The sequence below is a fragment of the Podarcis liolepis genome (assembly GCF_965112155.1).
Source record: "Podarcis liolepis genome assembly, chromosome: 2".
In the NCBI taxonomy this organism is placed as follows: domain Eukaryota; kingdom Metazoa; phylum Chordata; class Lepidosauria; order Squamata; family Lacertidae; genus Podarcis; species Podarcis liolepis.
Window position 1 is genome coordinate 83,909,371 of NC_139555.1, and position 25,947 is coordinate 83,935,317.

The window sequence follows — 25,947 nt, forward strand, 5'->3', positions numbered from 1 at the left end:
CCTGACCTTTCTTAACCATGTTCCACATGACATTTTTATACATGCTTGTTCCTCTAGCTTGTGTGAATGAACTCATCCTCTCATGCCACAGAGAGGTTCAGAAAACACAATCTAAATCCCTGGAAGCCACATGAGGGAAGACAGTGCCCTCCTCCTGATGTCGCAGGGCTGCATTTGCTGGGACAAGGATAGAGCAGGGCGAGGGAGGGTGAGGTCAGGAGAGCAGCAGGTTGGCCTCCACTGCCCTGGAGCTACCCCACCCTCAGAGCCACCTTGCTCTGCCCATCCCATCATGGCAAGTGCAGTGCCACAGCTTCCAGGAAGATGCCAGTGCCTTCCCTTGTGTGGCTTCCAGGGATTCGGATTGTGTTTTCTGAATCACTAGGTATGTCTGGCAGGTGTAATAAATCCCAATATAAAGATTCCATGCTATTTTAAGCGCACACAAATCCATACATGCCAAATGCACCTTTTTCCCATTTTCTGCTATGCAGCTTTGGTAAATCACTACCCCAGTTATATCGCCGCTTTGCCTCTTTTAGGAGGATTTTGGATGCTTGATTTTATTTTACTTTTTGAAAACGTTATTGGTGTGAGCATGCATACTGTAGAAGAGCTCTCCTCACCCCACCATCACCACCAGCTCCCCTATAAAGACTGTAAATGTTTCTGAAAACGTTTGTGGCGCAGTGGTTCTATAAAAGGCACACTTAGATTCACTGTGAGGTTAACAATTCTTAAGCTGTGAAGGAAGGAAGCTGTTGTGGTCTGTTTACTAATAAATAGCTTTGCTTCCGTAGTCAGGGCAGGACAGCCTATTTCTGAGAAAATAAATACAACAGTCAGAGAAGAACCAAGGAAGGCCAGAGAGGGGTCAGGCAGAGAGGGCTCCTCCACAATTCTGCTTGTCCAGCACCCAGAAAGTTCAGGTCCAAGCAATTTCCCGCTTGTCCTGAGCTTCCTTGGCATGGGTCTGAGCAGTTTTGCTTTGCCCCACAGCTTTCCCCTGAGAAACATGATCTTTACTGCTGAATCGAAACAAATGGCAATCTATGGATTGGTCTGATTCAGCAGTAAACCGCAGGTTTTCGTGGGGGGAAGTGGCAGTAGGGAGGTGAGGTGTGGACAAGGCCTTGGTATCGGAATGGAGGTAAAACGTGAAACATCCCTATTTTCTCCTCCGGAATGTTGCCGCTGTCAGCAGATTGCCACTGACAATGGTTTCAAAGTGTGCCCACAACAGAGAAAGTCTCATGGAAACGTAATTTACAGCAAAGATCAAGTGAGGGTTGAGGATAATCGCTTCACTTTAAGGGACAAGTGTCGGCTCCTTTGTTTTCTTTTGTCTGCAGTCCTTTAATACTCCTCCTTTCTGCCCCAATGGACCCACAGGAAGGCATATAAAAGATTTTAGAATACTAAAACCGTTCCTCTGTTGGCTTTTATGCATGCCACGCTACGAAGAACAACCGCCATTGAGCGTGGCTCTTTTTATTGTTGTTGCTTAGTGTTTTTCCTTGCAAATATACCGTATATTTTTATTCTTTAAAGATGGGATCTAAACAATAAACAATCATTCAAATCAATTGAAATATAAGAAGGACAAACCAAGAAGGCAGCATTAAAAATGGAAACCCGCCACAATAAAAGAGATCAGCATGTCTGTATCAAAGGAGGGTCATTCACAAACCATAGTGTTACCAGCCACCCCAATCGCTGCTGAGCATTAGCAAAATTACAGGGGTCTTGACACTAAGCCATGGTTTGAGGCACAGCAGAAGTGGTGGTATCTTTAAGAAATATGGTTTGTTTACACATATTTATCCCCAAGTTAAGGTGAAGGGAGCGCAGAACATTACACTGCATTGGGGTCTCTGGTTGCTCCTCTCACGTTTCCTCCGTGCTCACACTTTCACAATTCCTTCCCCTGCTTTGTGTCTCCCCTACAGACCTTTTTGGAAGTTTGCTCAAAATTGCCAAATACCAATGTGGGCACCTTGGTCACTTCTCTGGTCGCCATGGTTTCAATCCTGCTTGTGAAGCTGCTCAATGACAAAATTGGCAAGAAGCTTCCGATCCCAATCCCCATCGAGCTTCTCACGGTAATTTATTCTCTGTATTTCTAGGATTTCTACCCTGTCCCTCTATTTAAAAAAATAAATAAATAGCATGGTGGGCTCACAAACAATAAATTAGCAAGAAACAACAATGTAGTAGCTATTCAATCATCCTTAGAACTTTCTGGAAAAATGAATGGGATTTATTTAATCATGTTTAACAATTATAAGGAAGACTAACAAACTAAAACAACTAAGCGGCAGGAGCTAAGTTCTTATTAAAAAGCAGTATTTTAATAAGGACCACTGAAATGAAAGCACTTTTTGCTGCTTAGCCAGAAGTGAGTAAAAAAGGGGCCAGGCATATCTCGCTTCAACTCCCAACAGCCTCAGCCTGCTGATGAGAGTGGGAGTCCAAAACATCTGGAGGGTACCAGGTTTTAGGGGGGGTCCAAAACGCCTACCTGCTCTGCATCCAGCGGTTGAGCAACCCAGGGAATCTTCTGTAATGGAAGATGACAACCTGAAAGCCATGCTACTGGACCTTTAACATGGAGTTCTTCTCTGGAATTGACTCTGCAGTGCTTTCTCTGCACAGTCCAGGTTAGTTAAATGGGCAAAATTGTCTTGATCTCCCCCATATTTTGGGAGGCTCTACTCAGTAGTTTTGATTGTGTTTGCATAGCCAGCAATTATCCATTATGGAAAGTCAAGGCAGACTAGTCTAGTGTAGATCAGCTTCATTCTACAAACATGGGTGTAACTGGAGGCGGCAGGGGGGCCGGGGAGCAGCTGTCCCCCTTGATCAAGTAAAACAATAGAAATGCTTAACTAACTGACCAACCAACTAATCTGACCCCCCTAACAAAAGTCCTGCCTCCCCTAACAAATATGCTACAAACATTTAGCTTTCACTAGACAGGAGCATCCCATCTACCTCTGGGTGGGAATTGCTCATATTTACTGATGGATCTGCCAATAGGAGTTGACTTGTGACCTTTGGAAATCAGAAACGAGAAGCAGAAGAGGTGACAGTTCTTAAGATCATTCATATTTGTACAAAACCAGAATACTTCACAGGCAAATCACACTGGCCTTATATATACAGTATATACATATATTTCTTCTGATTCCTCACGCACAAACTCAGAAAAATGCACAGGCAGATTTACCACTGCCCGACTGTGATTTTGCACACTTATTGGGTGGGGATTTTTTTTTTTTAAAGGCATGCACACAGCTACCTGCACAAATGTCCTGTTGGTCTCTACTAGGCATAATAGAATCAACAAATTAGAAGGCAAGGACAAACACAAAAGGGAATGGCTACTGGCATGAATGAGAAAGATCAAAGTTGATCCTTTGAATCCTTTGATTTGAATTCAAATGCATGTGAATGTGGACTACTCTGGTCGAATCTGAATGGGGGGAAAATGGATGAACATATAAACAATGCTCAGATGTGGCCAAGTCCTTCCTCTCACCCTGCCACCTGTTTTCAGATTATTATATCCACAGTGATCTCCTACTTTGCCAAGCTGAACGACAATTTTGGGATTAGCATCGTGGGTGAAATCCCCAGCGGGTGAGTCACTCTGGCTGCTTCCCATAACCACCTTAGGACATGCAATTTTTCTCTTCCTGGGTGTTGATGGGGAGATGAAGCTCTCTTGCTAGCTCTGCTGTTTTCAGAAGTTTAGGTGGTAGTGTCCTGGGAGAGGGAATTTGGAGTCTCTCCTGACAGAGAGATGCATCTTCACTTTATAGCTACAATTGATTGCTAAAGATGCACTTGTTTTCCCTGGCCTTTGACAGCTGGAAAATATTTTTTAGACCTACTCCAATACTGTAATTTATGGTACTGTCGTTTTAAATATTTGTTGGCTTTCTTGTTTGTTTTAAGAGGATATTAATTTTGTAACCCACTCAGGGACCTCATGGTGAAAATGTATAATAAGGGTTCATCCACACTTTCATTTGATCATATTGTGCACTGGTTAATTTATCTGGGTCTGAGAGCTTGCAAAAAGCTGTTATTACCCATTTTGGCTCACATAGTTTGAAATCAAACCATGCAGGCACAGACATGGGCCTCAAAGTGCTTTGGAAGGGGCTTCACAAGAGGTGACAATTGGCCGGTCTTGGGAAGCCCTGTGCGATGGCTTCAATCAACTGATCAGTGGCACCTGCAAAACACAATTTGGCTGAGCTAAACCTTTTCCTGCCCCACTCCTGACGCCAAATATATGACATTAGATGCAAGGCCAAAATGACCTCTCGGGCCAGATGGGGGAGGCCGGTTAGCCCATGACCCAGAGGTTCCTCACCCCTGGGCCCAAGGAAACTAAACTGAGCTCCCTTTCCTGCCCCCTCAACCCACACCCATCTCCAGGTAGAGAAGAATTGCTCAGGGAGGCATTAAGCTTTTTCTCACTCGCCTTGCCTTGTGTTGTCTGTGGACCAGAAGTGCCTCACTGCGTCTGTGTTTCCTTATTGCAGGATGAGACCCCCTCAGGCCCCCAAAGTACACTATTTTGAGAAGGTGGTAGGAAATGCCTTTGCCATCGCAATGGTTAGCTACGTTATTGCTATCTCGCTCGGCAAGATCTTTGCTCTCAAGCATGGCTACAAAGTGGACAGCAACCAGGTAAGGAGGCTCTGGCCGTTATCTGGCTCCCTGGTTTTCATTACTTTCACCTTTACCCTGTCGCTGCTTTGTGTTCTCTGCCTTTGCTTCTGTTATGTTTTTCCTGGAGAGGGGTGGAGGAAGCAGGCACTGTAGAGCTGTGAAGAACGGTGGAGACTCGGTGGTGAGAGTGTTTCAGGAGAACCTTCTTCCTGAGGGTTTGCTGAGTACAGGTGTTGCTTCACATGTGTTATCTTGCATTTTCAGGATATGATTATCAGGAATTCATGACTAAGGTAATAAGCTGAAACTGATTTATGACCAGCATTCTGCTGAGTCAGTATGAGTCAGTACAACTGATAAATTCAGCCGGTGAAGTAATGTGGTTTTGAGCGATTGGATCATTGGACTTCCTTTGTGTTGGCTAGGATTATTGCATTACTTACTTGCATTGCTTACTTTACTTACTTCAGACTTACGTTGTTGCTTACATTACTTGCTTCAGACACAAACCTTCATTTATTATGGGCTGGCTTTTCTTTCTGTCTTGTCCTACACTGGTCTTCAACTGGCAGGTTAGGACCCGCTATTGGGTCGCAGCCTGATCCTAGGTGGGCTGCAGCAGGAGACATACCACCATGCAAATATATGGCAAATGATTAAGAAATGGGTCTCCTAATGCATGTTTGGGTTGAAAGTGAGGCCTGAGTCTCACTGAGCTTGAAAACTACTGTTGTGCTACAATATTGTTATTGCATTTGCATGACACATTTTCTTTGTGTCAGATTTGGATTGATCTGTAGGTGCTTCCTTCTGGATGAAGTTGGGCTCCCTGACCCATCTTATCATCTGTTTTAATTTACCGTTGGATAGTTGAGTACTTATGATACAAGTGGGTCTTCAGTTTGGGGAGCATCCATATATTCTGCCTGTCAGTCCCAGGTTGACCAGTTATACACCACCAAAGGTGAGGAAACCAAAGAAAAGACCAAACAGGCCGCAGGTGTGCATAAAATTTGCAGATCTTAAACTATATGCATAGATGCACACTTAGAAATGATTGTATTAATTTTGGACAGAAATGCAGCATATCCCATGACCTGTGTGCCTGCTCAGTCTCCGGTCCGGATGCTGTTGACAGGCATCTTCAAGGCCTGGGTTTGGTCCTTGATCTTTTTTCTTTTTTCTTTTTTTAAGTGTAATGCCTCGTATTTTTTTTTTCCATATAACATTTTTACAAATCCGTTTCATTTGTTGAGACATTAGGGGGAGAAGAAAAAAAGGGGGGAAAGAAAGGGGGTGGAGAAAGGGAAGATGGATGGGGGTGGGGTCGGGTGGCGATGTTTCTATTATGCTTAATGTATGTAGGGTTTGGTGTCAGCGTTGCTTGTGTTGTTCACTTGTGTTCCTTTGGTGGTGAGAGAGGTTGGGGTTGGCCTAGGGTGTGATTGTTTGTTTGTGATTGGCTGTGGTGATCTTTGTTTTCGTGTGTGAGTGAGGTGGGTGGGTGTTTTGGATCAGGTTAGCCATATTGATTTGTATGCTGTTGGCGAATTATTGTCATTGTCCTGTTGGGCTGTGTATGTGATAAAGGGGAGCCATACCGGGGTGAAGGTGTCTTCTTCTGTTAGTCCCCGTGTCAGTTTCAGTTTATTGGTTAATTTTTCTAGTAGGGCTGTTTCCCATACTATTTGGTACCATTGGTCCATGCTTACTCCTGACAGGTCTCTCCAGTGTCTGGTTATGGTGTTTCTCTTTGTGGTGTAAATGGGCATTGTTGTCTTGGAAGATGTTTAGTAGGGCCAATTCTGGGGTGATTGGTCCTTGATCTTTAAATTGGCTTTGGGCCAGGCAGCCCTTCAAAGAGCAGGCTGCACAATAGGAGCATCCTCGTTGATCCTTATGAGTGTCAAGCCCTGTGTAATGGGAAACTGGACCACAGAGCCACGCAGACTCTCAGCCCTTCTCCATGGTATGTCTCTTGCAGGAGCTGATAGCCCTGGGGCTCAGTAACTTCGTGGGCAGTTTTTTCCAATGTTACAGCATCAGCTGCTCCATGTCCCGCTCCCTTGTGCAGGAGAGCACTGGAGGCAACAGCCAGGTACGTCCCCAATGTAAGATGTCATATTTTTTCTGGTAGGAGCAGGTAGCAGTTTCTAAATCTAGCTGTTGAGCATTGGAGCCAGGGTTGCAGAGAGAGCTCACTTGGAGCTAATGGAACCGCATCCTGGGCTAAGTTAGGTAACTAGGATTTGTCGTCCCTCTCTTGCATCAAATGCCTAGTTCAAATCTCCCTCTCCCTGCCATTATTTTCACAGAACATAGAGCACAAATGATGTGCTGAGGATGGTTTGGCTATCCATTCACAGGGAACCGTATCCAGTCTGAGGACAAGGCATGAGCCTAGGGGTGCCTCCAGACCATGGGTAGGCAAACTAAGGCCCGGGGGCTGGATGTGGCCCAATTGCCTTCTAAATCCAGCCCGCGCATGGTCAGCGTGTTTTTACATGAGCGGAATGTGTCCTTTTCTTTAAAATTTATCTCTGAGTTATTTGTGAGGCCTGCCTGGTGTTTTTACAGGAGCTGAATGTGTGCTTTTATTTAAAATGCATCTCTGGGTTATTTGTGGGGCATAGGAATTCGTTCATATAGTCCGGCCCCCTACAAGGTCTGAGGGACAGTGAACTGGCCCCCTGCTGAAAAAGTTTGCTGACCCCTGCTCCAGAATGTCAAGTGTTTTTCAGGAGGGATTTGAGCACCTTCTGGGAAACATGGCTTTGCACAACTAAAGTGGGTTAAAGTGCTCTCTCACTCCAGTGCAACAAAGCCCCCCCCTTTAAAAAAAGAAGAAAAAAAGGAAGCAGTCTTTTTCCAAATTGGAAAAGCAAGGAGGAAATGCACTGGATGAATGATTCATGGGAACGGGGTATAAACACCCTGCAAGCAAATTAGGATGAATGCTCAGTAAAGACCAGGAATAGTCTAACCTCCATGTCAGCTTTGTGCAATCCAAACAGGAGGAATGTTTGATAAGTCTGGAGGAGCTCTAGGCTTTTCACAAGGAAAACGAATGGAATGTCGTCAGTAGTTTAAGAAAGGGAGGGTGTATGTGTGTGCATTGGGGGGGGGGTTGCCCTTTTCTACTCCAACCAGGCTTGCACTTATTCATCTCTATGCTCTCCTCTGCAGGTGGCTGCCCTGGTCTCCTGTCTCATCCTCCTAGTGACCATCTTGAAGATTGGGGAACTTTTTGAACAGCTGCCCAAGGTACTTTAAACAAACTTGGTGCTCTCAGTCTTTGGCTACAATCTTAAACACGTGGGAGTAAGCTCAACAGGACTTACTTCTGTGTAAACATGCACAGGAGTATACTGTTTGTCTCATTTTACCTGTTGGTGGGATTAACTATTGGGGCAGGGGGTGTCTTTATATGTGCCAGCGCCATAAGTATCTAGCCTGTGAAAGACAACAGCAGCAGAGAGGCACATAGAATATTGAAGAAAACTATCATTTAAGCGCAAGACTAAACAGCCACATCTCCCTTTGAAGACTTCACAACTATGCGATAAAAGTCTCTTTAAACTGAGACTTTTCTGTTGTTTTCTGTGTTGTGGGTGTTATGATACTGCCGATTCTCTATTATATCTTTGCAATTTCCTTGTTCCTCAGGCCATTTTAGCTTCCATCATTATTGTCAACCTGAAGGGCATGTTCAAGCAGTTTAGAGATATCCGTATGCTTTGGAGATCCAACGTTCCTGACCTGGTAAGGAAGAAAAGAGGAGCTCCATAGAAATAAGGGGAAGCCTGGTTCAACTGCTAGCCTGCTGTGGCCCTGCTTTGACACTGCTGCGCCACACAATCAGCACAATCGTGCAGTGCAGTTCTTGCTAAACTCCAGAACAGCAAACCAGATGTCTCTCTAGCAGACACCTGGAAAAATATGTGAAACCAAACTGGTCCTCCCTAACTAAAACGCACAGGATTGCATGTTTGAATGCTTCCCCTAAGGAGTGGGGGTTTGGGGAATCCCTGCAAATAGAACCCTTGAGTCATGAAGAAATCTCAGTCTAGAATTTTTATCCCAAACATTCTAGTTTTCTATGTGCCAGAATGTTGCTGTTGTTGTTATTTTACCCAAAAATGAAAAGTAGGGGCAGCATTCAAATATGTATTTCCTGCAGATCTCACTAGCAAATAATTTGTATTTATTGAAGTATTTTCCAGACCCCTGCTGTGTGTCTGGCTTCGTTACCCCAGTGACTGTTTTGCCTGCTGCTCCTGGCACATGGCAGTGGCATAAATGTTGGCAACTGCAGCCGAGAGGCTTGGGCTTGTTGCAAACTTTGCAGGGAAGTGCAGAAAGCTCAGCTTACATGATCAAAGCGACAGCCTTCATGAAGGTTACCATGCGTCCCACGGTGCATCCAGGATCCACGCTTCCTTGCACCTTCTGGTACATGCAGGAACAACACATCCCTGGATGATTCCATGCATTCTCTTTAAAATTGCTGGCTTAAAGCTATTGTTTTAGCTCTGCTTTAGTTTTTAGGCTATCTTTCATATTTTGTTTGCATTGCACTATTTTATGCTGTCTTGTGTACTTCAGTAAAGACACAGGGGTATAAATATAACAATAATGCATAGGAGCAGCCAGGGGCTCCACAGTAGCCTGCACAATGTGTATTAGCCACCCTCCGCCACCCACTGGATAACTCTGCAGTTGCCATGGAGGCAATAGACCTCTGTGTCATTGCCTTGAAGCTTCTGAACAGTCCCAATGGCTTGGTGCAACAGGGAACAGTTGTAGATCAGGACAGTTGCATAATTCAGCAAGTTTTCTGTTAAGTTGTGGGCGAACATATCAGACGACACAGCGATTCTTCAACAGCTCTTGTTTATTCAGAGGCCAGAATAGAACTGAACTGAAGAGCTCAGTCAGCCTGCTTATATAGAGCTCCAGAACAACATAACTGTTGCAACTTTCTAAAACTATCCAATCACTGAATGTCACTTTCGATCCTTCATTTGCATACAAACTATCCAATCACTGAGCGTCACTTTCGATCCTTCATTTGCATAACTATCTACAGTATCCGCTTGCTGGCCCAGGGTGAGAACTTCAGTACATAACATTTTCCTTAAGTCTTCTGTTGATATTTGGGGGCAACTGTACTTACACTTTCTCTGTTGTTTCTCTCTCTTTCTCCCCTCCCACGTTCTGCAGCTGATCTGGGTTGTAACCTTTATAGCTACTATTGTGTTGAATCTTGACATGGGGCTGGGGGTTGCTGTGGCCTTTTCACTTCTCACCGTAATCTTCCGGACCCAGATGTGAGTATTCCTTGGCCTGCAGAGGAGAGGGGGAAGTGGGCTTGGGAATGGCACTTTGCCAGGTAGCAGAAAAATGGTAGCATTCTGGTACCACCTCCTGGTGCCACTCAGTTAAAATGTTAGAGCTGAGCCAGGAACCCAGAAGATCAAGCCAGGAATCAGAGCCAAAGCAAAGAGCAAGCCATAGCCAGGAAAGATGTATCATTACCAGTAGTTTTAGCCTGAACAGAAGCACTTCATAGCCCTTCCTCTTAAGGACAGCCAGTGGCCAGACATTTGGGAAGAAATAAATATTAAAGGAACTGTGTTAGGTCTTTGGCCTTCATCAATGCAGCAGTCTGTCATGATGAAAGTGTGGTGATGTCCGACCAATGTGTTCACCTCCCAGGAGATACTTCTCGCCAGAACTGACACTTATCATAATCTCAGACTGGTGTATTGAACAAGTTCCAACTTTCACCCATATGAATTTGGCAACTTCTCCATCAACATAAAATTCCAGGTGTCATGAAGTTGTTGCTAAGTAGACTGAACAGAGTCTTTGCTAATCCCTCTTTTTCCATCTTCTCTAAGGCCCCATTATTCCATTTTAGGACAAGTGCCCACAACTGATGTTTACAGAGATGTAGCTGAATATCAAAAGGTAAAGTATATTTGGAAAATGACTCGGGGAGATGACTATGGAGGGGCTATGTAGAAAATGGCATGTGTGCTTTGAAAAACAAAGCCCTGTGCTTCCTCTTGGACCAAAGCAAACATGAGCAGGAAGAGCCAGGAAGATGTGCATGTCTAATGGCGGGCTGGGATGAGACAATCCCAAGATGCAGAAGGGTTTATCCTTCTCAAGCCCTTTTGCCCACATCTTACTAGGAGCAACCTCTGTTCAACCACAAAGCATTTCACCAAGCGCTGTCTCGAATCCAGATTTCTAGCCACAGAAATCACATGCCCTGTACAAAAGCCTAGCCTTTTTTGTTTGTTTGTTTATCAAATACTTATCCCACCTGTTAGGAGGTCCTACACATGAGTAGGCATCCGGCAGAGACACATGCCTGACTGGCATGTTCTCTCCCTCCTGGTCATTTGGGAGCTTCAGAAGCTTTCTCCAGCCCAAACATTGCAGCAACTGGTGCCTTGCAGGCATCAGCACACTTCAGGATCAGCAGAGTCTTGGCACTCAGTGTAACAGACTCAGTAGCGCAGCATTTTGGCTAAACTACTTTATTTACATATAATACACTCGGAGCACTCTAACTCAGCTCCTTCCTCATCAGCATCAAACAGCAAAGAGAAAGAGACAAAGGAACAAACGTCCTACATCACAGAAACACAGTAATACAAACATCCTGTCTCCGTCACTTCCCACTATGTGGAATGAAAACATACACCATCATGTGATAAAACCAATCCCATGACTGCAACACGGGGCAAGAATCCTAACATGAAGCACAGGAGATCAACCATGGACTTACTTTCTGCTTTATTTTCACAACACCACTTTGAGGGATGTTAGATTGTAATTTGTCCACAGCGAGCTGGTGAGCTTTGTGCCTAGTGGGGATCTGAACAAAAGTCTCCTTGGGTTCAAGCTACTGTGACACTGTACTAACTCCTTGTTTTGTTCTGTTTCTAGGCTGAGGAGATCCCAGGCGTGAAGATTTTCCGCTCCTCCGCTACGATCTATTTTGCTAATGCTGACTTGTATGCAGAAGCCCTAAAGAAGAAGGTGAGGAGGGTTCAGAAGATGTCCCTCATATTTCTTGGGGTGGCAGAGGGTTTCCATGCTGACCAATGCATTAAATAAAATGGCTTTGGACTTTATTCCGCTTAGAGGGAAAAGACAAACAAATGCAACAAAGTCTCTATTCCCACAGTACTCTTAGTCCTCTCTGCTCACATTTGATATAAAAAGGAAAGGGACTGAGGCGTAGACTGAAGCCCTGTTTAGTCATTCTTCAGTCCCACCATAATCAGCATGCAAAGGCCATCAGGATGGGTGGGTGTGTGGGTGTGAATGGGTCTTATTTAAGGGTTGCTGCTGGGTGGGACAGCTGTAAGATTTTTGTTTTGGAGAACAGGGTGTGGTTTTTTCCCATTTTGTTTTGCTGCTGTTTGGATTATGTTCTTATATTCCTATTGTTAGGCCTTTGTATTAACTATTTGCGGGTTCTTTAATCTTAATATATATTCACTAGCATGAGCCCATTTTGATTAGCCTATTAATATTTGTGTGACAGTTTAAATTTTTTTAGACATTGTAGTTGCTCGAGCAACATTTCAGGATAATTCACTGCTTTATTATGTACACGTTTCCAATATTGTGATCTGCTTTGAGCATCGTTTGCCATGGAAAAGGGGCATACAATTAAACTCACAGTGATGGTGCCTAAAAGATATTAGCATAGTTAGTAGACAAACTATCCTGGGGAGGGAATTCCACAAGTGAGATGCCTGAGCCAAATAGACCCCCTCTGACAATAGCTGATGGAGGGCACTGGAGGAAGATCTTAGTGTTTGGGGATGTTGATACAGGAGAAAAGAAGTTCTCTCAGACATCTGAATCCTAAACCAGGATGGGCTTTAAAGGTAAGCACCAGTGCTTTGAATTGTGCTTGGAAACAGATTGGAAGCCAGTGGAGTCCTTTAAGAACTGGCAAGACATGTTTCCCAAAGCTTTGGTCCCAACCAGAGTGTAAATAGCTGTAGTCTGCTTCTCTCTATCTTGGAAGGGGCACTACAGTTGCACTGGTCTTAGCAAGATTCTTCATGCCACTGTCAATGCTTGGTCCTCTAACAATAGAGCAGCACCTAAATTACTCACCTGATCCATTACCTGAGGCCACTTGGGCCTCATTTGCAGAAGCCAAACAGAATTCATAGTATGAAAGAGGCTCATAGACCATGGCTATGGGTATCACTATATAATACGTACAAGGAGCACATAGGAAGCAAGCAAACAGGCTAGAGTGATCTATACCTTGCTAAAACCAATAGCTGCTGGTACATAAATATATGTCTCTTTTTCAGTGTGGCTTTGATGTGGACCGTCTTGTTGAAAAGAAGAAAAAAGCCCTAAAGAAGAAGCAGAAGAAAGACAAGAAGGAAGCCAAGAAGGCAAAGGTGGATCATTTTCTTCTAAATTACTAATTAGTGTGTTTCCATGAAGTTTATTGTGTGTGTAGTTAATTCATAAATAATTTGAGGCAAGAAGGAAAGGGGCTAAATCATTGTTTTCATGTGGGGACCTGTTCACACATGACACTAAGCACACTTTTGCTAAAAGGACCTTTGGTGTTTTGTAAATACTTGCAGATTTTGTTAATACGGTCCTAAGCCAGCCATGTTTTAACTCGGAGATAGTTAACCTGTAGCCCTTCAGATGCTGTTGGACTACAATTCCCATCATTCCCAACCACTGTCCATGCTGGTTGGAGCTGATGGGGATTGGAGTCCTCCAGCATCTGGAGGTTTACAGGATAGTTACCCCATTTTCAACCTGAAGTGAGATCCATTTAGGTGGGGAATCTTTTTCAGCACAAGGGCCAAATTCCATTTTGGCAACCTTACAGTGGCCACAAACCAGAGGTCAGCAGCGCCAGAGGCAAAAGTGGCCAGAGCAATGAACAGTAGAGTGGGTCTAGTTTCTACACATGCTCACACACCTTGCTCTATCATGTATGTCATAGTTCAAGGACATCTTCCAGCCACAAGGGCACAGGGCTTGAAGCTTTCTATAGAAGCTCAAGCCAGAAGATGTAACTTCTCTGTTCCTTATGCCCTGCTGTTCTTTGTCCCAGAAGTAATTTATGGAGGTTCTCAGAATGTCACATGGAGACACAATTGCTTTGAGTTTACTCGGACTTCTGTTCTGCTCTTGTTTTGGTAACAGAAAATGGCTTCTCAGATCAAAACGGTGTGTGACTCTGGGAGCAACAACCTGGCGTTTGTGAATATAGATATGGAGGCAAGGCCACAGGTATTTATCAATCTGGGCATGAAAGAAAGTTGTGGTCAACATTTCCAGGAGCAGGCATTTAACATGATCATATGAGTAAAACCCATATGATGATGATGATGATGTTTGGTACTGTGGGGAACAATCTGGATTTGTTGTCTCAGGCACCAAAATGTGTTGGTCTGTCTCTGAGTAGACTTGCCGCAAACCCTTCATACTGTTGATAAAGTGACTCTCCACCAGAGCTGCTAGAAAAGCTGTGGCACAAAGCCATTTCCGACCTTGGGAGGAGGTGGTGTTGTGGACCTCACGCCCCCCAACACGCGTACGGAGGCTGGCTCCCAGCCCCCGTGCGATCTGGGGAATCCTCGGCCGCATCATCCCCTGGCCAGCCAATTGGCTGGCCCAGGGGGTGTGGCTTGCCTCATTTAAGGCAAGTACGGCCGAGAATCTCCCTCTTTGGCCACTCAGCTCCTTCGGTTTCCTGCCTGCCCTTCAAGGTTTCCCTTCTGACCTTGCTAAGGACCTCAGTTGGTCGCCATTAAGGGGCCTGGTAGGAATTTATTCCACTTGGCAAATTGGCACCAGCCATTTGGTTTTTCACCTACCTCGTAGCAAACCATCACAACTTTCTCAGTTTTGGCGGTTAGGCATTGGTATGGGTATTGTTATGGAGATGTATGGGGGGGAGCGCCATCACCTCCCCCAGATATTGAAGGGTATTCCGGTAAAGGATTCCGGGGGGCTAGCCCCATCCAAAGCCTATGGAGGTCAGAGCCTAAGGCACGCCCCTGAGCAGTGACCCCAGGTGAGTTCCTAGTTGATGTGCATCAGCAGGGCTCACCCTGCTGGTGTTAACCCTTCCCGGTCTTCATGCAAACAGGCTGAAGATTAGCAAAGTCCACCCCTGCTCCTTTTCCAAAAGGCCTGTGCCTGCAGCTGCAGCTCTCTGTACATCTTCTGAATAGAGATGGGTGAATCTGCCAGTTTTGGTTTCTCTTAGTTCCTCATATTCCCAATCTTAACTTCAATTCTCCACATTTCCACATCAGTTTGTGATTATTTTTAAAGTCCTTATGAAAATTCAGCAGCATTTCAGTTCGAACTTCTAATATACACATTTTGTATGCAATTTTGCCATATATGCATATTTTATGCAAAGCATATTTTCCCTTAATATGAATCACCTTTTTCATATTAATATAAGTGTGCTAGCATATGCATTTTTAGGCACGCTTTACTGCGGTATGTGCATTCTTGTGCACATTGCTTGACTAAAGAAGTGCACTGCGAAATTTGCAGAAGTGTGAATTTCCAAGGGTGGTTGTGTTTTGTTCCATGTAGTGTTTTGGAATGTGCAAATTAAATGTGAAATGAATTGAATTTCTCACCCACCCTTAGTGTTGCTGAGACACATTATGAGCAGAACCAACCTGAGAAAACCCGATGGCCAGAACACTGTTTCATGTTGGGGGAAAATACTGTGATTTTTCTTTCCTCACAGGAGCAGGGAGATGACACAGCAGCCACTGCTGCTAATGGAAGTGTGACTGACTTGGCCCCCCAAAACCAGAGCCAACCACAACCTTCTGGCAAACCCACTTTGCATTCCCTGGGACTGAAGAAGCCTCCTCTTCACTCGCTCATCCTGGACCTCACCCCTGTCAACTTTGTGGACACCGTCTGCATAAAGACCTTTAAAAACGTAAGGAGAGGACAACAACCAGGAGAGGGACACCTGTCATGAGAGAGTTGTTCTGTGTGCAGCCAAATCTAAAAGGCAAATCTGCCTCATGAGGAAGACTCCTGAAAAGGGAGGGGTTTCAGATGGCTTGAGCTGCTTGACTTCCAGCTAGATGACTGAGAGCCAAACTCCATGTGAGGTTAAATGCAGCTTTGCATCTAAACCTGTAGGTTTCTTAAAATGCAGACGGCACCAGCTGAAGGTGCTGTGAAGAGAGGATTGATATGTAGCAGGATTAGAGAAGGAATTAAGACCTTTCCTCCCCTGCTGGAGTCCTGAGGAAAATCCCTCCTCTGAAGCTGGTGTTTGTTTTGGGTTTTTGTTTTTTGCATTCCCCACTGGTGCTAATACTAACTTTAAAGGAGAGATTTAACATCATGTCTCATTGGCCCTTCAAAAGGGGTCTCCAACAAACTGTGGCTTCAATTACATTGTGATGTCTCATCTGGGCTTCTGAACCTTGCTCATCACCCGCTTTCATCTGTTAATTGCTTCTCTCTCTTGGCCAATCACATCTGTCACAGAAATTACTGGCATTTAAGACACCAAATAATCCAAATCAGTCAAATGTGAGGAAGGCATTTTATTTTCTCAGTTTTTCTTTGGCAGACATCTTAACCACTGCCCAATGGCCATTACTACCCACATAAAATTCATTGATTTCAGCAGAAGATTGCACAGGGAGGTCCATGCAGATAACATGTGGGCTTTGTGGAATAACTTCCTAGTATCTGAAGCTGCCCTGCCGTGGCAGGATAGGCAAATGCAACCCCTCAGGTTCCTGCGAAGTATCTTGTCTCAGTTGTTTATGCTTGTTGTCCTTGGCAGATATTTAGAGATTTCCAAGAGATTGAAGTGGACGTGTTTCTCGTCGGTTGCCATGGTAAGGAATTCTAGGAAGTCACGGGTCAGCCACACTGCAGTAAGCAAGTCATAGCCTGTCAGCGGCTGGACTGGGGAAGAATGGTGGGAGCCACACACCCCCTTCTCCTGAACCTTCACAAGGGCAGGAGGACAGTATTGATTTAGAACAGTGGTTTGCAGAGGGGCATAGTCCAGAGGGGGAAAGCTGGGAAATACTGGGTGAGGAACAGCTAGAAGAGGAAACACCAGGAGAGAGACGGCTAGCAGGTTCAGTATCTTTGGACAGCATTCCTGACACACACACCCCTTTTGCCTAAGACTAGGTGGGCTCTGAGAGTGATAGAACACATAAAGCAGAGGCAACAACCTCAGATTACCTGACGTAGGAATGACGTAGATTAATGGGGAAGGAGGTGAGCCTTTACTGGGAACAACGCCATTTCTAGAAGAGATATGCATTCTTTTGTCGCTCACTGTGATTATTAAAGAAACTAACTGGTAAGAACGCTCCTTTCATTTGATCTGCTTCTTCACTGCTACCCGGGGAGGGATACAATTCCCCAAAGCCGAACCTAACCTGAGAGTGTGTGCATCTTCTATCGCTGGCGATTCCTCCATTCTCGGCCTTGTCCTGGATGCGCACTTCCTCCTGCCCTTTGGACTTCTTCTGTTTCATAGTCACATTATTCCACCAAGCCTTTGAATTGGTTAAAAATGTGCTACTGAAGGGCAGAAGGAGCCAGTGATTCAGATGCTGTGGCAGAGGGTCCAGGACATAAGTGACTATAATTTGTGATAAATGACAGTGGGGAGCACAGTTGCTCATGCTAAAGTTTGAACCTAACTCTTGTTAACCATTCAGGATATGTGGCACAAAAGTCCTTGTATAACGCTGAGAAGTCACTACATTTGCTTCAGCTGCTACCGGTTGGGGTCCTACAACATCTGGAAGGCATCACAGCAGCCAACCTTTGCCCAGTCTAAATCTTCCTCTGCCCCCCCCCATTAGATCAGTAACTTCAAGGGCAAAAGTGTCTCCCGTCTCCCCTATGGTGATAATAGCATCCGGGAATGATTTAGATCAGGGAAAGGGATGAAAAGGTGAAAGACTCTTTCCCAGAGCACCAGTTCCCAGAGCAACTGCAGGGGGCTGCTAGTTAGCTAAGCAGACACACTCCTCACACTAAGTGGGAGGTCCTAATCGTAGATCTCCCACATCAGCATTATGCTTGGTTTGGCCCTAAGTGAAGAAACTGCTCTGTGCCTTGGCTCTTACGTCATGCCCAACTTGTGAGCTCCCAGGGGTATCTGGGTGGCCACCATTGGAGACAAACCCGTAGTCTGATCCAGCCAGCAAATCCCTATGTTTTTAGCTTAGAGGGGAAAACAGGTGATAGGTAGATTTGAGCATTCATGGTTAGTGTGGCTGGCATCAGTTGGCGGAAGTGGGCTGAAATGGCACCCTCACGTGGCTTTTCCTTGTCTTTCCCCCTGTAGCTTCCGTCATTACCCAGCTGGAAAGAGGCAATTTCTTCAGCCAGACCATCACCAAGCAGCACCTTTTCCCTTCTGTACATGATGCTGTTACCTATGTTACCAGGAACCGCGGAGAGAGCTTGCCACAAACTGTCACAGTACGTAGTTAGCCTTTCCCTTTCCCTTTCCCTTTCCCTTTCCCTTTCCCTTTCCCTTTCCCTTTCCCTTTCCCTTTCCCTTTCCCTTTCCCTTTCCCTTTCCCTTTCCCTTTTCCTTTTCTTCTTTTCTAGCTGGAAACTTTAGCCCTAGAAATCTCACAGGGCAATATTGCATTGCTACTTCCAAGCCAGGCATTCGGACCACAGTAGTGGACCTGTTCATCTTCCTTGCTCAGCCCAGGGTTTGATCATAGATGTCATTAGGCCTCCCTACATTGAAAGGCCAGTGCACACTCCACAGCCAGATCTGTAGAATGGGTGCACCATATCTCAAGCGTGCTAAGGAGACTGCCCCCATCCATTGTGTGCTCTGCCCATCAAATGTACAGTGGTACCTCGGGTTACAGATGCTTCAGGTTACAGACTCCACTAACCCAGAAATAGTACCTCGGTTTAAGAACTTTGCTTCGGGGTGAGAACAGAAATTGTGCGGCGGCGGCACAGCGGCAGCGGGAGGCCCCATTAGCTAAAGTGGTACATCAGGCTAAGAACAGTTTCAGGTTAAGAACAGACCTCCAGAACAAATTAAGTTCTTAACCCGAGGTACCACTATACATTGGTTTAACTAAGACACAGCCAATATACTAACCAGGAAGTTGCTTGATCAAATGCCTTCTTTGCCTTGGACTACTGGTTTGCCTGAGGCAAGTCATTACTTCTTCGCCTTGACCTTGCTTCCACAACTGTAACATGGGACTTATCTTGTAGGAATTTCCATACCTGAGCAGTCATGCAAACCCCCAACATGTGTGTTTTAATTGCAGGCAAGTCTGTTTGCACAAATGTTGGTTGTTGATCCGCATGTTCTGGTAAAATTATCCCATCACTTTTCTTGTTGCAAAAAGTCTGACAAGAAAAGTGATGGGAAATTGCAGTAGAAATTGTAGGATAACAGCCTCTAACTGGCAGTGTTGTGTAACATTCGTGCAGACATGTCAGGATGATCGCTCAATAAGCCAGTGACATTGTATAACATCTGTGCAAGTTACTTGTAAATGCTCAGTAAACTGCTGGCCTGGAAGCTCCCTTAGAGGGGATGTTGTGAAAACAAGAAGCTATTTTCCATCCAGTTTGTACAAGAGTTATTCCTTAGGCAGATCTTGACAGCTTCTTCGATGGACATGTAAAGGCTATGACTGAACAGGCACTAGAGGAATCTATATACATCTCTATCAGAGATGGATACCTCAGATAGTGAACAAGTAAACGGAAGAGAAATGTTGAGTTAATGTGAGGTTCTCTCAGAAATCAATGCTAGCAACTTTATTCTTCATCTTCACAGGATATCAACGCCACTAAAATGTAACCAGCGGAATCATCTGCTCCTCCAGTTCTCACAGAGGAGCCAGCACCTTTTCAGATGACTGTATGAATTGCCCTTTTCAAAATAGTTATGTGGGATTCTCCACCACCGGGTGGTGGGAACCTGTGTTGGCTTTTTTTTTGAGAGACTTATTGGGACCTTCAAGAAACTGAGACTCGGTTGAGGGCCTACCTGCCCACCTACTGCCCACCTGCCGGGGTGGGTGGGGGAGACCCCTTTCAGACATTGGAAGTGCCTCACTTGTTGCTATGGCTACTTTTGGATTTTTCCACTGAATCCTGCCAACTAATTTGGTGAAGCACAGGGTCATCTGCAGCATTCTCTACCTGTTCTAAGTGCCTATCAAGCTGGAGAGGCAGAACACTAACATATTCCCTCTGGGGGCCTTGGGTCCCTACTTATTCCTTCTCTCCTGGATTGCAATTTTAAAACCATGTCTGTGGCATCTCCAGTTACAAGGATCAAGTAATCAGTGATAAAAAGGACCTGTTGGAGAGCCGCCATCATCCAGAGCAGAAAAGGTGGATCTAGACGGACTCTGTATAAAGCAGCTTTATATTTTTGAAGTTGCCCCATTTCAATAGACCCTACATACAGCTTGCTGAGACAACATACAGGAGGCAAGGTCAAGAGGAATATTACTGCTTCTGGGAAATTATATATGTATTGAAATAATAAATGAATGGAAGTCTGACCTGAGAAAGATTTCATGTGAAAGAGCCCCACTGGAACGGGTGGGATGCGCTGGCGCCCACCTCTTAATTTGTTTTAGATATGTGGAATCTTATATATCAAATGTCCTTGCCCATTTTGTGTGAGGTATACATTTAGCAGAGTGCGACTAACAACTGATGCAATTGCAGAAAATATTCCGGACACACATTTTTGTTCTGCCTGGGTGCTGTTCCAGTTTTTCTAAGCTTTGCTAAGCTCCATTCACTTCAGAAGAAATCAATGAATGCAAAACCCGAACCCCAAGGTCAAGAAAAATGTAAATATGTACAGATTTTACTTAGGAAAACTCTTTTAAGAAATGATATACTATGTCCTTTATTAATGTTGTTATAAATTTGTGGGGGACCCCCCCAAAACCCTAAAAATTAATAAATGGTAGGTTTTTTATTAATGGATGAAAGTACAAGCTGCAGGACTGTGCCAGACCAGGAATCCCTGGGCTGGTTTATGCAAACCAGCCTGGCTAGCCTAGTGAAGAGTTAAAAGGGGTTAATGGGCCATCTGAGAGGAATCCATTGACTTGGGGAGACAGACGCTGCCAAGGCGTGTGTGTCTGAGGTGACAGGAAAAGGGAGTCTGGTAGCAAGAGGTTCTGGGAAAGAAAAAGAGGAAGAAAGCCTGGGATCCATCTTTGGGGAGGCTGGCTGCAGGCTGGATGGGAGAGATGCCTTAGACTCCAGGGCTGCACTTCTGCAGGATCCAAGCCTCTCTTGAAATGACCATGCTTGAAATGACCAAAATCTGGACTCCTGCCATGCAGACTGAAGGTGTAAATAGGTGAATAAATTGTATTTCTTAAAGCTATGATTGTTTCTGCCGTGTCTCAATTCTCCAAAGGACCACAGACTCTGGGTGACTGCCTGGAACCCCATGGACTCTTGCCACCAACTGACACACACATAGAGAGAGGCACATAACTTTTGTAACATGATTTATCACTTATGCAATTTATGGTTCCCATCATACCAAATTATTTCCAGAATAATCTGCCCAAGAATTAGGGCAGAATGGAACAGCAGTTCATTCTCAGATGCATTCAGAGCATGGTCAACAACTAATGAGAATTTTAGACATCGCTTATAAAATAAGTTAACATTTCAAATCTAAATAATGAAATGAATTATTATCCAAAAGCTGTTAATTACCATAATGGCCAAGTCACACATGAGTCTCTATGGTTTAGGCACAGATTGGTCCAATGCACAGCCCAAAGGCCACATGTAGCCCTGTGTAGGGAAGTTTTTAATGACTGATGTTTTAATGTATTTTTAATCTTTTGTTGGAAGCCGCCCAGAGTGGCTGGGGAAACCCAGCCAGATGGGTGGTAGAAATAATACACTATTATTATTATTATTATTATTATTATTATTATTATTATTATTATTATTATTTATTATTATTATTATTATTATTATTATTATTATTATTATCTGCAGCCCTCAATGCCTTTTTTGTGGCCCTCAGTAACATTTGACACACACAAACGGCCCTTGTGCTACCATTCTAAAGCCAGGTATGGAGGCACTGGGCTTTGGGAAGGAGGCATGAGGGCTCTGACAGAGTCCTAGAGTTCTCCTGCCTGTTTCCCAATGCCTGGTTAGCACTTTCCCAGCTTTGGGGAGGAGCTGGGAGGGCTCTAGGACCCTGCCTGAGCCTAGAGCCTCCTTCCCAAAGCCTAGAACTTCACTTAGCCAGCTTTGGGAAGACAGCACGAGGGTTGGGTGGGGGCGCGTCAAATTTTGGGCTTGCTTCCCCCCACCCCCGCCGCCACCTCCACGTGACAAGGCTATGAGCAGCCTGCAGGTTCCATGTTGAAGTACCCTTGCGGCCATCTTGGTATGAAAAGCTGGGCTGCCCTGCTAGGGTTTACACAGCACCCCAAAAAAGGACTAAACAAGACAGGGATTTGCACGAAATGCTAATGAATATGTATATATGCAAATTTAGAATGACTATAGCTCAAATTATGGGACGCGAGTGGCGCTGTGGGTAAAACCTCAGTGCCTAGGACTTGCTGATCATAAGGTCGGCGGTTCGAATCCTGCCCACCTAGCAGTTCGAAAGCACCCCTAAGTGCAAGTAGATAAATAGGGACCACTTTATAGCAGGAAGGTAAACGGTGTTTCCGTGTGCGGCACTGGTGCTGGCTCGCCAGTTGCAGCTTCGTCACGCTGGCCACGTGACCCAGAAGTGTCTTCGGACGGCTCCGGCTCCCGGCCTCTTGAGCGAGATGAGCGCGCAACCCTAGAGTCGGTCACGACTGGCCCACGACTGGCCCGTATGGGCAGGGGTACCTTTACCTTTACCTTTATAGCTCAAATAACAATAAATCCATCTCAGCATAATGGGGAAGACTGTGAGCTGTGTGGCAGCTCAATCTGCTGTCCATGAGCTTACTGTCGATGGGCAACTTCAAGGCTCCTCCTGTCCCCCTTCTTATGGCAGAGCAAAACATTTGGCACCAGCTTGTCTGCAGGAGTTGCCAGAAGGAGGTGCACGAGGCGCGATCCCACCAGATTCATGTAGGGTTTACTCCTCAGCATTTTCTTCTCCTGAAGATATCCCACAAGGCAGTGGGGATTTAGGAGTTTTTCTTCTGGTTGTACCATGGCCATGGAAGGGGAAGCGAGGCTGCTTCATGGCTCACCATTAAAGGCTACCTTCTGGTACAGAATAACATGTCTTGTATCTCACAGCTTGAAGGATAACCCTTGGTTGCCCTGGATGGAAGACAGAGAGGGGCATGTGGAGGTGTACACACAACAGGCAAGTAAAAACTAGCCGACTGGACAATGGTAACGTTCACACCCATTGCTCCGCCCACTTTTGCTTCTTGCCCCGCCCACAACTTACAAGTGGCCCCAAGCAGGTTGCCAACAAGGGAATGTGGACCTCAGGCTAAAAACGGCTCCATGCTTCTGCTGTGCACAAGAGAGCCTGATTTAGTTCAATATAACTTTCGTGGCTATATGGGATTGCAGATAAACAATGTAACTGTACTTTTAATGATTCAGTGTTAGCAGTTGCTAATGCAGAAATAATAATAATCTCTATACATTCTGGCAAGCGACCTTTGGATTTCGGCCTCAAAGCTGCCAGAAGATAACTTATTTTCAGATAAATCAGGGATGGTAAATTGCTATAAATCTAATCCTAGGTTTTATTCAACATTGTCCTGCTTTGTTTTTACTAGCTCACCCCATCTTTTCTTGAACAAGCCTTACATGGTTTTAATTTGGATGATTGATCTGCTCCTTTGAGAATCCTCCCACCTCCATTTAAGTCCCCTCCAGTGACTCAGAATTTTACCCAAAGCCCAAAGGCCCAAATGACATTACATTTGACTGCTGAGACAAAAAAATTGAATACAACCTAAATAATACATAAAAGACCTTCATAATTAATTCACCAGGAATTTTCGGCTTCATTGCTCAATTGAGTGATGGTGCTGGGGGTGGGGAGGCTAAAATATAATTTATTTATTTAGAAGATTTCTAACCTGCTCTTTATTTTTTTAAAAAAAAATTATCCCAGAGTAGGGCACAAAATAACTGACAAAGCACATAATAAAATGTAAGTTATGCAAAATAATATAACATTTTAAAACATTGACAGCAGCAAAACACATTGATGCAGCAGAGATATGAGAAGGTTGCTCGGGAAGAAATGTGGCCCTAAGCAGTGGTGGATTTTGGGCTTGTGCTCTTTGCTATGCTAAAATTCACACACACACACCACCTCTCGAGCTCTGTTCTACAGTATTCTTGTGGCATCTCCTGCAGTTCAGCATCCAGTACAACCACATTGGTTGTGCTACCCTCTGCCCTCAGGTTGAAAACTTCCTCTGCCCTCAGGTTGAAAAAGGTTCCTCTCCCCTGGCCCAGCCACAGTGTTCTGCAATAACAGAAACATCCAAACCAAGCCCCAAAGCAGCCCCACTTAGAGCACATTGCAGTAATGCAAACCGAGGCTACCAGCACATGAAACACTGTGGGCAAGGTATCCCTGCCAATGATTAGTCGTAGCTGATCACCCTTGGCCACTGTGACTGCACTAAGCTATGTCTCAGGCCTGCCCAGGCAAGTTTCTTGGGTGCGCACATGCACTACAAACTGGTTCTTACAGCAAGGGTCATTGTCTGAGTCCTCTATCCCATACCCCGCAAGTGTCCCAGAAAAACCAGGACATCCCGTTTTTTTTCTCGTGAGAGAATGGCTGACATTTTGGAAGCAGTGATCTTGAGCATTTTCTCACCATAATATTTCCTGGGGCAATGATCTCGCTCAGCACCCCAAAGCATGCAGTTTTGGGCACCGTGCCTGAGAAAAGCGCTTTTGGGGGGGAGAAATCAGGGTGTGAAATTGTGCGAGATCATTATGTCCAAAACGGCTGCCATCCTCTCATGAGAAGAAAACAGGAAGATGGTGTCAAGAAAGATTGTGTCCCAGGATTTTGCTGTTGAGGTGTTGGAAGGTATGCTAATATCCCACTTTACACATTGGCAGTAGCAGCACTGATGATGGGGAAGAAAGGTAAAAGGTAAAGGACCTCTGGACGGTTAAGTGCAGTCAAAGGCGACTATGGGGTTGTGGGGCTCATCTTGCTTGCAGGCTGAGGGAGCTGGCATTTGTCCACAGACAGCTTTCCGGGTCATGTGGCCAGCATGACTAAACCGCTTCTGGCACAACGCAACAACGTGACGGAAACCAGAGTGCACGGAAACGCCATTTAGCTTCCCACCACAGCGGTACCTATTTATCTACTTGCACTGGTGTGCTTTCAAACTGCTAGGCTGGCAGAAGCTGAGACAGAGGAACGGGAGCTCACCCCGTCATGGGGATTTGAACAGCCAACTTTCCGATCGGCATACCCAAGAGGCTCAGTGGTTTAGACCACAGTGCCATCTCCCTGACACCAGTGACACTGGTGCTAACTTGGTGGTGAGGTTCAGGCTACAGAGGTGCCCCACTGGGACCAATTTGGCTCTCTTGCTGGTGCCACCCATGCAGTCTTGATCTCCCCAGCACCTATCCTACCCTGTCCAAATAAGCAGCCACACCACCAGTGTCAAGGGGGTGGGTCTATAGCTTCACCCCCTGTGCAAAGTGCAACAGAAGATCATTCCATGAGCAGTCTAACAGTAAGTGTTAAAGTCAACTAGCCAAGAGGTGGAAAGTTGGAGGTATTGGTTAGTAACCGTGCACAGTGGTGTGATATTTGATGAGGTATTACGTGCCATAATTGGTTGGGTAGTTCTGAGGGAGTTTTCCTCTGCATGTTTCAGCTGAATGTCTCCCTGCTCTGTACAAGGTCTGAAGTAAAGCAAGGCAAAACCTCTCTGTTCCTTTCTCAATTATCCTGTTTTTTCCTCAGTAAAGTGATATCAAGATTTCTTTTCTCTCTGGACTCCATCTGCTTTAAGTGACTTTGCTAACACCCCCCCCCCAACTGCTGCAACACTGGTGAAGGCTATTTCCCGTCTACTGTAAACTCTATAGGTTTTCCGAGAAATCGCCTGTCCAGTTTTTGTTTTATTTTTTTACCGAAACAGCTTCTGAAGCAAAGCGTAAACCACCACTGTTTCCTTTTTTAAAAAAAGTTTGAGAATGTTTAGT

The 25,947-nt window shown here is 45.1% G+C and overlaps 1 protein-coding gene across 1 annotated transcript in view; it reads left to right on the forward strand.

Annotated features, from left to right (window-relative positions):
• SLC26A6 (solute carrier family 26 member 6) overlaps positions 1 to 20,083 on the forward strand; it is a 32,507-nt gene extending 12,424 nt beyond the window's left edge. Inside the window, exons 7-21 of the mRNA XM_083489309.1 lie at positions 1,950 to 2,102; positions 3,560 to 3,642; positions 4,557 to 4,704; positions 6,671 to 6,784; positions 7,873 to 7,950; positions 8,353 to 8,448; positions 9,910 to 10,016; positions 10,590 to 10,659; positions 11,650 to 11,742; positions 13,044 to 13,136; positions 13,906 to 13,992; positions 15,476 to 15,676; positions 16,544 to 16,598; positions 18,077 to 18,213; positions 19,556 to 20,083. Coding sequence (XP_083345435.1) covers positions 1,950 to 2,102; positions 3,560 to 3,642; positions 4,557 to 4,704; positions 6,671 to 6,784; positions 7,873 to 7,950; positions 8,353 to 8,448; positions 9,910 to 10,016; positions 10,590 to 10,659; positions 11,650 to 11,742; positions 13,044 to 13,136; positions 13,906 to 13,992; positions 15,476 to 15,676; positions 16,544 to 16,598; positions 18,077 to 18,213; positions 19,556 to 19,579 — 1,539 coding nt within the window. The 3' untranslated portion in view covers positions 19,580 to 20,083. The remainder of the gene's footprint in view (positions 1 to 1,949; positions 2,103 to 3,559; positions 3,643 to 4,556; positions 4,705 to 6,670; positions 6,785 to 7,872; positions 7,951 to 8,352; positions 8,449 to 9,909; positions 10,017 to 10,589; positions 10,660 to 11,649; positions 11,743 to 13,043; positions 13,137 to 13,905; positions 13,993 to 15,475; positions 15,677 to 16,543; positions 16,599 to 18,076; positions 18,214 to 19,555) is intronic.
• The last annotated feature ends 5,864 nt before the right edge of the window (positions 20,084 to 25,947 follow it).